Raw genomic sequence first — 12,069 nt, forward strand, 5'->3', positions numbered from 1 at the left:
TTCATTGCTTAAAGAAAGATCTGAAAATAGGGTAAAATAGGGCAAAATGGCATATATGTTAATTATGAATACTGAACATATATGTCTGTTATACTATTCTGTTCTTTTTTCTATGTTTAAAATAGTTTATCTTTTTTAAAAAAGATTTTATTTATTTATTTTTTAGAGAGAGGGGAAGGGAAGGAGAGAGGGAAAGAAACATCAATATGTGGTTGCCTCTCACGTGCCTCCCCACTGGGACCTGGCCTGCAACCTAGGCATGTGCCCTGACTGGGAATCGAACTAGTGACCCATTGGTTCATAGCCCGTGCTTAATCCACTAAGCTACATCAGCCAGGACTATATCTTTTTTTAAGATATTAAAACACATGAAATACAGTATACTTACATTTTTAATCATCTTAGTCTGTTCATTAATAGCTTCAAGGGGAACATTGGTGGCGCCAATTTGCTGTGTGATACCACCTGCTTCACCATCTTGTACATGCGTGTGACGGAGCTGGGATAAGACAGCAGATTGTGATTTGTATTTCAAAATGCAAAAAGCAGCAAAAGTAATAAGAAAGTAGTTAACTTATTTACTGTAAAGAGAATTGCATGTATGCGCTAGTTTGTATTAGCCTTTTATAAGGTATCGTTTAAAAAGTTACATCAATGCATAGCAGTATTTTCTTACCTTATCTAGAATTTTTGTCTTCCCTGTGTCCACATGTCCAAGTACACATATAACAGGAGCTCTTAGCTTTTCGGTATTTACATTTTTACTATGTTCAAGTCGCCGTTTCTAGGAAGGAAAAAAATCTCAAATATTATTTCAAACCCTGTCATTATTTTCCTTTAAATTATTTTGCTTTGGCAAGAGAATGCTACATCATCAAGGTCTTTGTTGATTTAACTACACTTTTACATTGTACAATGTAAGCTTTACAATCTAGTTCCCTTCACAGTACCTTTGAACAAGGAGAAACCTGGTTAGAGTAGCTTTCAGAGTAGCATTGTTAACGCAACTAAGAATCATGTGAAGTACTGGCTCAAAATTTGGAACCCTTCTGTTCATGGCTAATTTAATGGAACAGAATGATTAGAAAAGAAATTGATCTTTCTGTCACATTTACTATATAGTACAACCTCTAACTTATGTGGGAGTTATATAAAAAGAGATATACTCTTTCATTCAAATATTTCATTAAAACTTCAGAGTTGTAAAACATTTTAAAGCAATTTATTTCAAAACTTTGTCTAGTACGCAAACACTTATGAAACCTTTCAATTAGGAGAAAGTTTACTTAAGCCTTAGCCTAAGATATCCAACGGCATTTCCTACCTTCCTAATGTACCATCAAGCGTGAGAAAGTTTGTCTTAAACCACAATGTGTTCTCTGTAGCATTTACCTAAGCACTTTAACTTTCTCAGAACCAAACAAAAACACATGCCAGTAGTTGTTCTTTCAAAAGACACCTTTCATGCACAACCAAGCTGGCATTCAAATAAGATCCAAACTCTGAAGTACTATCAATTACAACACTATTTTATAACTAAAAACCATTTTCGTAGAAGCTCTTTTATTTTTATTTCTACCACTTGACACTGGATCTTTTGAAAGTGAAATAAAGCTTTAAAATGTTAAAGTGAGGTGCAAGTATTTGCTAGCAAAGAGCAGCATACAAGACCTTCACAGTATGTATGACTGGAATGTGAACATTATAACCTTAGGATAGGACACGGTTGAAAGTTGCCTTCCCTCCCATACTTGGTCAAGTATTAAAATTTTCTGAAAGGCAATATAGTATATATTTTAACTTAAATTCTGTTTCTAAGCAATGACAGGACAAGGAGATAAAGATGCTTGTATATAATAGTGTCCGTTCACTGCAATATTGTTTATAATAGTGAAAATTAGTAACCACTTAATCTTCTTTGGTGGGGAATTTCTCATTGAGTGTTCCCAAAACTCCAGGCTGATGATATTTATGTGGTTGCATATAATCATGTAGGTAGAGATGCTATCCACAATGGAACTACTTGAGAAGTCTGTAGTGTATTTCAGAAAATAATATGTAGCAAGCTTTGAGAATCATGAAGTTTGTTATGGATTGAAATCTACCTCTCCCAATTCATACGATGAAACCCCAACCCCCAAATGTGACTGTATTTGGAGAGAAGGCCTCAAAGGATGTAATTAAAGTTACATGAGGTCCTAAGGGTGGGCCCTAATCTGATAGGTCTGGTATCCTTACAAGAAAAATAAAAAATCAAGGCCAAGTTGAAGACTCAGTGAGAAAGCAGCCATCTGCAAGCCAGGAAAAGAGCCATCACCAGAAAACAAACCTGCTGGCAGTTTAATCTTGAACTTCTGGCCTCAAGAACTGTCAGAAAATAATTTCTGTTTAAGCCACCCAACCTGTAGTATTTTGTTATGGTACTCTAAGCAAATCAATATAAAGTTAAAATAAAACCTTCCTATGAAATGGAATACAGTATGTAGCTGTTAAGGTGTTGTTGAATTGGGACTTCTTGAATGATAAAATAAGGAGCTCACCAAATCCTCTTCCTAAAAGAAAAAACTGGACAAAAGAGTCAAATCAACCAGTTAAAGCCTCTAGAAATTGGCCCAAGGCATAACAAATTGAGAAACCTTTAACTCAATAAAGTCAACTGACCATCGGTAAAAGGAAGGAAGCCTGTGCAGGTTTAGTCTGGAATTGCACCATCGCACTCCCACTGCTCCATGGGATAGAAGCAGTATGAAAAGGAAGATGGGGAATTCCATGCCTTAGAGCACTGTCAAAAACCATAGTGATCTCAATGGCAAACAAAGAAATGAAGCTAAAATCACAACCAGACTAAGGTCCTAATACTAGGGGAACAAAAGATAACCTGGAACATCAGTCAGAAATTTAACAAGGTCTTTTGACTAAGACAAACAAAGTAGACAATACTAAAATCTTACTTATTCTGGTGGTCTAGAAGGTTGTGCTCCCTTTGAAGGTTGTCAGAAGAGACCAGAGAGGTCCTTAGTGAGTTACTTGTTCCCAGCTCAACGACAAGCCTTGTGAATGAATAGTGAAAACCAGAGTGGAATAGGAAACTGCCAGATCCACTGGCAAACGGTGGAAGCCTTCCTGCCTCAAAGTTAATAAGCAGAATCAACCGACAAGTCATGTGGCTGACCACTAAAATAAGTCAACCAACTCACCTAAGACCTAAGCTTAAAAATAACAAGATTTTAAAAATTAACCAAAAAACTGAGAAGAAAGCAAAAAACTCCAAAGAATTAGTCCCCTTGATTCACTAAGCCAATAAATTTATAGAGCTAAAACCATCACATTTCTAGGGAACCAACAGAATTCAGATTTGCTGTAATATATTCTGAGATGTCCACGTGTCCAAAAATATTTATAAGACATACAAAGAAACAGGAAAAAGTGACTATATATTAAGATATAAAAAATATATAAAAACACAAGAGAAAAATGTCAACAGAATCTGGGTCTCTATTTTGGACTTAGTGGACAAAGACTTGAAAGCAGCTATTATAAATACGTTAAAATAACTAAAGGGAACCACGTTTAAAGAAAAGAAATGACATATCAAAAGAGTGTATCAATAAGTAGAAATAAATTATTATAAAAAACATGAAAATCCAGGAATTTAAAAATTTACTAAAAGGGCTCAATAGTAGACGTACACTAGTGGAAGAAAAGGAATCAAAGGACTTAAAGACAGATTAACAGAGATTTTATAATCTGAATAGAAAGAAAAAATGGTAAGAAAGATAAAACCCCTACACCCTCAAGAGACCTGTGAATATCAATGTACAGTCCCAGAAGAAGAGAAAATCATTTGAATAAATAATGGCAGAAAACTTCCAAATTTTGATGGAAAACATTAATCTATGTATCTAAAAGTTCAATAAACTCTATGTGGATAATCACAAAGATATCCACACCAAGACACATCATAGTTAAATTGTTGAAAGTCAAGGTCAAAAAGAAAATCTTGACAGCAAGAGAAAAATCGCTCAATGTATACAAGGAAGCTCAAATAAGATTAATAGCTTAATTTTCAGCAGAAGCAATAAAGGCCAGAAGGCAATAGAATGACATAGCAAGTGGCTAAACAGGAATTTAAAAAAACAAACAAACAAAAAAACCCTGTGAAGCAAGAATTCTGCATGCAGCAATATTCTCCTTAAAAATAAAAGTGAAATAAACAATTCCAAAATTTAAAAAGGCTGAGACTTCACTGATAGATCAGCATGATAAGTTCATCAGGCTGAAATGAAGTGACACCAGGTAGTAAGTCAAAGCCACATGAAGAAATAAGGAGCAATGGCAAAGGTCATGATATAGTAAATACAAAAGACAGTAAACATGTACCTTTTCTTATTTTCTTTGCTTAAGTGATTTAAAAGATAACTTCACAAAATAATTTTAAGGTTGTGTGGTTAAGCTTATTATATAAAAAGGTGTAACAAATCTTAAAAAGAGCCCAAAAGGCAAGGTAAGGGAGGAACTAGAGGTTTACTATAGCCAAAAAAAAAAAAAGCAGAAATAATCCATCTGAAGAAATGAAATGAGGATTACTAGATATGTCAATATTTAAGTTAATATTAAGATGCTATAAATATATTTTCTTTCTTCTCTTAATTCATTTAAAAGATATAAGACCAAATATGACATTTATAACATCCATTGTTTTACTGGGACTAGAACATTTATAAACACATATAACAATAACAGCACAAAGGAAAGTAGAAAGAATAGATGTATAGAAGTCTGCATTTTACTACAATTAAGCTACTAATAATCTAAAGTAGGTAAGATACATATTGTAATGCCTTCAGCAACCGTTAAGAAAATAACTTAAAAAAAAGGAGACATAAGACATGCAATATGTAGAAAAACAAATAGCAAAAAGGGAGAAAATCCAACTATATACATAATATTTTAAATGTGAATGAATCAATTAAATACTCTTAAAGGCAGATTGTGTACCTGGGTAAAACAGCAAGATTCACCTACATGCTGCCATGGAGACACTTTAGATTCACAGACACAAATAGACTGAAAGTGGTTATGACTGAAAAAGACACAACATACATAAGACAGCTTGAGTGGCTGTGTTAACTCCAGACCAAAAACACTGTTACTAAGGTATACAACTCAACATAAGTTAGGAACTTCAATAACTCACTTTCAATAATAGAAAAACTACATATAAAATAAGCAAGTATACAGAAAATGTGAACAACACTATCAACAAAACTGACCTAATTAAATGCCACACCCACCAACAGCAGAATCCATATTCTGCCTTAGGGCACAGGAAACATTTTCCAGAAGAGACCATATGCTAAGGGATAAGACAACTTTTATTTTTAAATGACAGAAATTATACAAAGTATGTTCTCTGACTACAACAGTCAGAATTTAGCATTAACAACAAAAGGAAATTAATGAAATCTACAAACATTTGTAAATTATGACAACATACTTCTAAATAACACACAGGTCAAGAGAGAAACAATACAGGAAATTAGAAAATATTTGAACTAAGTAAAAACCACATACCAAAATTTACGGGATTTGTAATTTTAAATATATATGCAGTATTAGAAAAGAAAAAAAGTCACAAGTCAATAATTTACTGCCCTAAAAAATTAGCCAATGAAGAAACTAAAAAAAAAAAAAAAAAAAAAAAAAAAGGAAGAAAATAGTAACAGAATAAAAAGATCAATTAAGAAGAAAACAGAAAAATGAAACCAAAAACTGGGTCTTGAGAAGATCAAAAAGATGGAAAAACTCTAGCCAGACTAAGGGGGTGGGGAAGAGGAGACACAATCACCAAAATCAGAATCAAAAGAGGAGGCACTACTATTGACTACAGAAACTGACAGGATTGTAGGTGATACTATAATTAACTTTATGTTCACAACTGAAATAAAACATAATAATTATGAGAAAGACAAAAATTATTGAGAAGATAAAGAAGATGAATAAATAAGAAACTATATTGATTTTAAAATCTCCCCATAAAAGCTTTATTAGTAACTTCTGCCAAACATTTAAAACAGTAAGTAATATAATCACAAACTCTTACAGAAAACAAAGAGGTTCGGGAACACTTCCCGACTAATCCTAAGAGGCTAATATTAAACTGACACCAAAGCCAGAAAAACACATTATATAACAAGAAAGCTACTAGTAAATATCACTCAAGGGTACAGATCACAAAATTCTCAACAAGATATTACAAACCAGCTCTGGCTGGCGTAGCTCAGTGGACTGAGCGCGAGCTGCAAACCAGGCATTGCTAAAAACTAAAATAACCAAGACAGTGTGGTACTCTCATAAGAACAGATAAACAGATGAATGAAACAGAACTAAAGGTCCAAAAATAAACCCTCTTATTTCCAATCAATTGCTCTATCAAAGATGCCATAGCAATTCAATGGGGAAAGGAGCCTTTTCCATCAGTGATGCTCGTTACATTCATAAAAAATGAGTTTAGTCCCTTACCTCACATCATAAAGATTATCTTAAATCATTGAGCTAAAAATATAAGAAACTGAAAGTATAAATTTTTTAGAAGAAAATAGAGCAAAATATTCATCATCTTGGGTTAGGCAAAGATTTCTTCAATACAACACTAGAAACATGCTTTATTTAAAAATTTTTTGATAAACTGGATGTTATGAAAATTTAAAAATTATGCATTTCATAAGAAACCATTAAAAAATGAAAAGGCTACAAAAACTAGGGGGAGGGTGGTACTGGGAGGGAAGTGGGGAGGGTTGGGTGGGTGGGCTAGAATGGGAGTAAAAGGGAGAAAACTGTACTTGAACAATGATTAAAATAAAAAAAAAATAGAAAAAAATGAAAAGGCTTTGGGCTAGGTAGAGGCCTAGTACAACTTTCTATGGTTGTCTGCAATCTATGCCCATCCAACACCAGCTGCCTCCAATAGGCTACCAATGTTTGACCCCGATGTGATCAAAGTCATATACCTAAGGTGTATGTGTGGGAAGTCAGTGCCATGTCTGCCCTGGACCCCAAGATTAGCCCTCTAGGCCTGTCTCCAAAAAAAGTTGGTGATGACATCACCAAAGCGACTGGGGACTGGAAGGGTCTAAGAACTATAGTGAAACGGAACAGACAGGCTCTCAAAAGAACCACCCAGAGACAGAAAGAAGAAGAAAAAAAAAAAACATTAAACACAGTGTAAATATCACTTCTAATGAGATCATCAACACTGTCCGACAGATGTGGCACCAATCTTTACCTCTAGAGATTTCTCTGAAACTATCAAAGAGGTCCTAGGGACTGCTCAATCTGTGGGCTGCGATATTCATGGCTGCCGCTCTCATGACATCAATGAGTGGAATACCCAAGCTAGTTAAGAACTACAAAGGAAAATATTTCAACTAAATATTATTCAACAACCAATGGGAAAAATATGGAAAAAAAAAGTTTACACCTCAATAAGAAAAAGTCAAATTACAAAATTTAAAAATAGACAAAAATTTCAATTAATATTTCATCAATAAAGTTATAGGAATGGCCAAAGCACATGAAGAAATGCTCAACATTATGGAAATGCAATTTAAAACCACAAGTAAGACAAATTTGTGGTTTGTCTTAATACTAGATGTCCATTAAAATGGCTGTAATTTAAAAGACAGATAATAACGAGTATTAGTGAGAATGCAGAGAAACTAAAACCCTCAACAGGTGGTAAGCTATAATTGTGCAGCCACTACGGAAAATACGGCAGTATTGGCAGTTTCTGAAAAAGTTTAACACAATCTACCATACTATTCATCAATTTCACCCCTTAGGAATATATCCAAAAGAAATAAAAACACATTTCCATGCAAAAACTCATATGGAAATGTTTATAACAATACTATTCATAATAGTCAAAAAGCGGAAACAACTCAAATGTCTTTTAACTGATGATTAATAATAAAATATGGTATATTTATATAATAAAACACTATTCGGCAATAAAAAGTAACAAAATACTGATATAACTACCACATAAAGAAACAGAAGAAGTAAAATAACCCAGGCACAAAAGACCACATTTTATAGGAATGAATTTTTATGGAATTTCCAGAAAAGATAATTCTGTACAGACAAAGTAGATTAGTAGTTGCCTGGGGCTAGCAATGGGGAATGACTAAATTAGCACAAGGATTCTTTCGGGGTTAACGGAAGGAAATACTCCAAAATTAAGGTGTGTGGATGGTTGTACAACTGTAAATTTACAAAATGCCAATGAATTAAATACACTTAAAACAGACGGATGGTATGTAAAGCTTATCTCAACAAAGCTGCTTAAAAATGTGTTGAACTAAAAGGTCCATAGCATATTATTATGTGGGGAAAAAAAGTCTCTCCAAATTTTATTATATAACTTTAATTAAACATTTTTAAAAAATTTGAATACACAGCACTACAAACAAGTCTGAGGAATGAGATAATGGAGCAACTTTTACTTTCTGCTTTATACACATTTTGTTTGTTTTTAAATCTTTGAACACAAAACAAACTCTAACACAAGGGACCAGAGCAAGGAAGCTGGCTGGGTTGGTGCTATAAGAAGGAGCAGAGTCATAACCAGGGGAAGGGGGGGGATGCTGCTGGGACCTAGTGAGTAGGTAGGACAGAGACACCGCTCAATATCCCAAAATAAAGAGGACAGCCCACAGAGCAAAGACATCCATCAATAGTGCCAGGATTAAGAAATCCCAATTTACAACAGTCCTTCTTACTCCTTTAGAAATTCAGAAAATGTGCCCCTATCCAGACATTATAGAAGGAAAAGGCAAACACTGATATTCAGGTATTAAAACAAAAAATTGAAAAATCAGAATTACGAAAAAATAAAGAGAAGTTAAAATAGTGTTTAGGTTTAAAATAGCTAGCTTCCTCAAGCAAACTAGTTTTTAGTGTATTATTTATGCTAAGCTGACATAATTAAGAAAATTTTCTCTTGACATCCACTGAATAGGAAAAACATAGTAAGTCTCCTAGGTATGTGCACTTCAATAAACAGAATCTCATTAACCCACTAGATTTAAACAATTTAAGTGATCAGTGATGCCTTGTAGTGAGTAACTTAAATATGCAATGCAAACAACTAATGTTTTAAGTAGAGGGCATATGCTCAGAATACCTCTGCATACCTAGAAACCTTCACTCAAGGAGCATGTTAACATTTGGAGAACACAAGAAAAACGTGATGAAGCAGTCACAGTTCTCACTTAGGTTAAGGGAGTTAGGTCTTGGATTACAACAGTGTCAAACCTACTATGTCTCAACCTATGAAAACTGGACAAGATACTATTCTGAAACTATTATTTTTAAAAGTCCTGTTATCATTAAAAACCTTTGTTGTAGAATATAGTTCTAGCAACCACAGAGGACTGTCTTGGAAAGGAGCAAAGAGAAAGGGAACCAGAAATACCTCAATCCTCCGCTTTGCTTTGTCGTAAGTCCGTTCTTCTTTAGTTCGATCATCATCAGAGTCATATTCAGATTCTGAGCTCATTTCTTTACTTGGCTTTTTATCTAATGTTTTCCCCGAATCTTTCTCATCTGACACCTTTTCTTCATCTTCTTCACCTTCACTACCTTCGCTTTCTCCTTCATCTTCCTCTTCTTCTTCACTTTCTTCTTCTTCCTCCTCTTCCTCCTCCTCTTCCTCTTCCTCTGGGTTTTCTTTTACTTCTATATGCACTGTGTTTCCTTCTTTCAGAAAAATAAGAGAATTTAAAATAAAAATTTAAAATGAGGTTTCCATCAAGATAATAGGAACCTCGGAGACAAATAAGACAACACTGTATCATTAATTCCCAATCAACCTTTTCATGTGTCATAAATGCAAAATGTCTGTCTATATGCTACAAAGACAACTGCTATTTAACAGTGAAAACTTAATGCATAACCCATACATAAACTAATAAAAAAGAAAAATATTACTAAGCCAGGATCTGAGAGAGGACAGAAACCCAGGGTGATACACATAATGCTGAGTACTTCTTCTCCCTGGAGGTCACGTTCTGATTCTGGATGAGGAAGCTGAAAGGCTGAGCAGTGCTTTTACTAGCCCCTCAGTCATTAGGGGGCATTGCGAGCTCAAGCCTACCAAGGATTCAGGGGAGGAAGGTGGAGAGACATTGGATAATACCCCTACTGTGAGGTGGTACCCTGAAGAACTGCATCCTAGCAGTAAGGATGAACACAGGAAGTAAAGAGCCTCTAGAAATATTCTACCATTCTTAGCAGAATACATCTCGATTCTCTGAATTCTAAATTTTGAATAAGATGATTCTATACTGCTAGTTCACTCCTGGTAGATGTACACAGAAATTCTTTCTGGGAAAAGTAAATACCATCCTCGACCACAAATTATTTCTACAGCTTTACAAGTATAATATCTAGCATAATATACAAAAATCACAAAGTACATGAGAAAACAATGCACATGAAGAAAGAAAGCATTATAGATACCCACAGGGTTTTCACTGAAATTATAAAACTAAAATTTAAAAATGACTATGTTTCCAACATCCAAAGAGCAAAAGAAGAGATTGAAATTTTAAGAAAGTAAATAAAAACCATTAAATAGTTAAAGGGAAATTCTAAAACTGAAAAATATAAGAAAGAAAAAATAGCCTAAGGAGAAAATTAATGAACCAGAAGACAGATCGGAAGAAACCATCTAGAATGAACCATGGAGGCTCAATAAGGTGGGAAATACAGAAAAGAGGAAAAAAATGGAATGCAATGATATAGTAAGAAGGTCTACCTAGGCATAACCAGAATCCCTGGGGGGAAATAATGGCTCATAACATTGCAAAAATTTTAAAAACATAAAACCAAACATTCATAAAACTCTACAGGTAGATAAATAAAAAGAAATCAACCCTAGCCACATCACAATGGAACCACTGAAAATCAAAGGCACATAAAAATTTTAATCTCATACCCAAATTCTCAACAGAAATAATGAAAGCCAAGACTAGATATCATACATATTTTCAAAGTGCTAAATAAATAAAATTTCAGCAAAGAATTCCTCACTCAGTAAATATACCCTTCAAGAATATGGATGAGAAAAAGGTATTTTTAGAAAAGCAAAAATGGGATGTCTCACTAACAGATTCATACTAAAAGAAAGTCTAAAAGTTCTTCAGGGAGGAAGAAATGATAACAAATGGAAGGTCAGAGATGCAGGAAGAAATTAAGCACACACAAAAAGCTAAGACTATAGGTAAATTTAAAGACTGTAAAAATAATGAGCTATTATGGAGTTTAATAACAGAAAATTAAAATAAATGAGACCAATAACTTATAAACCGAGAACTCGGTAAATATTATTCACATATTCAATGGTCTTTGCATTGTCTGGGAAGATGGTTACATTATAAGAATGACAGTTTAAAGATCCATGTTGAAAGTCTCTAACCCTAAAAAGTAAGTGACAAAGTACATAAATTCCAAGCTCATGGAAGGAGGGGAAAACATTAATAGTAAAATCAAATAATCCAAAACATGGTTAAAGAGGTGAGAAAAAGAAACAAATATAAAGGACTTAGTAAGATAATAAATATAAAACCAATATATTCCATTAAGTACATCAAATGTTAGTGGTAATGGGCTAAGGACACTATGTAAAATATAAAGACCAACAAACTAAATGAAAAATCTCAACTATATGCTATTTAAGGATACAAAAGGAGTAATAAAGATAGAAAAAGAGCATAAAAATCAAAGCTGTATAGCTATATTAATATTGGATCAAGCAGACTTTAAGGCAAAAGGGATTGCTAAAAATAAGTATAAAGTAAATACAATATAAATAAATATCAATAAGAGTCAATTAATTCATCAGAGAAATATAAGACTGTATTCACTTAATATATGGTACCAAAATATATAAAGCAAAAGTTGACAACTCAGACAGAAACAGACAATCTATAATCACGGTGGGAGTTGCTTTTTGCTTTTTAATTTTACTGATTTGAGAGAGAGAGAGAGAGGAAGGGAGAGAGAAAC

At 33.7% G+C, this 12,069-nt stretch overlaps 1 protein-coding gene across 2 annotated transcripts in view; it reads right to left on the reverse strand.

The window, feature by feature from the left end:
* Positions 1-12,069, reverse strand: part of EIF5B (eukaryotic translation initiation factor 5B) — a 73,187-nt gene that overhangs the window by 20,606 nt on the left and 40,512 nt on the right. The window contains exons 10-12 of one of the 2 annotated variants that reach the window (XM_036028295.1): positions 9,476-9,756; positions 677-784; positions 389-499 (exon numbers count right to left, since the gene is read on the reverse strand). In XM_036028295.1, the coding sequence (XP_035884188.1) occupies positions 389-499; positions 677-784; positions 9,476-9,756 (500 nt within the window). Of the gene's footprint in view, positions 1-388; positions 500-676; positions 785-9,475; positions 9,760-12,069 lie in introns of both variants that reach the window. The other variant, XM_036028294.1, reaches the window with a different exon arrangement.

The sequence above is a fragment of the Phyllostomus discolor genome, chromosome 6 (genome assembly GCF_004126475.2).
Source record: "Phyllostomus discolor isolate MPI-MPIP mPhyDis1 chromosome 6, mPhyDis1.pri.v3, whole genome shotgun sequence".
Classification (NCBI taxonomy): Eukaryota; Metazoa; Chordata; class Mammalia; order Chiroptera; family Phyllostomidae; genus Phyllostomus; species Phyllostomus discolor.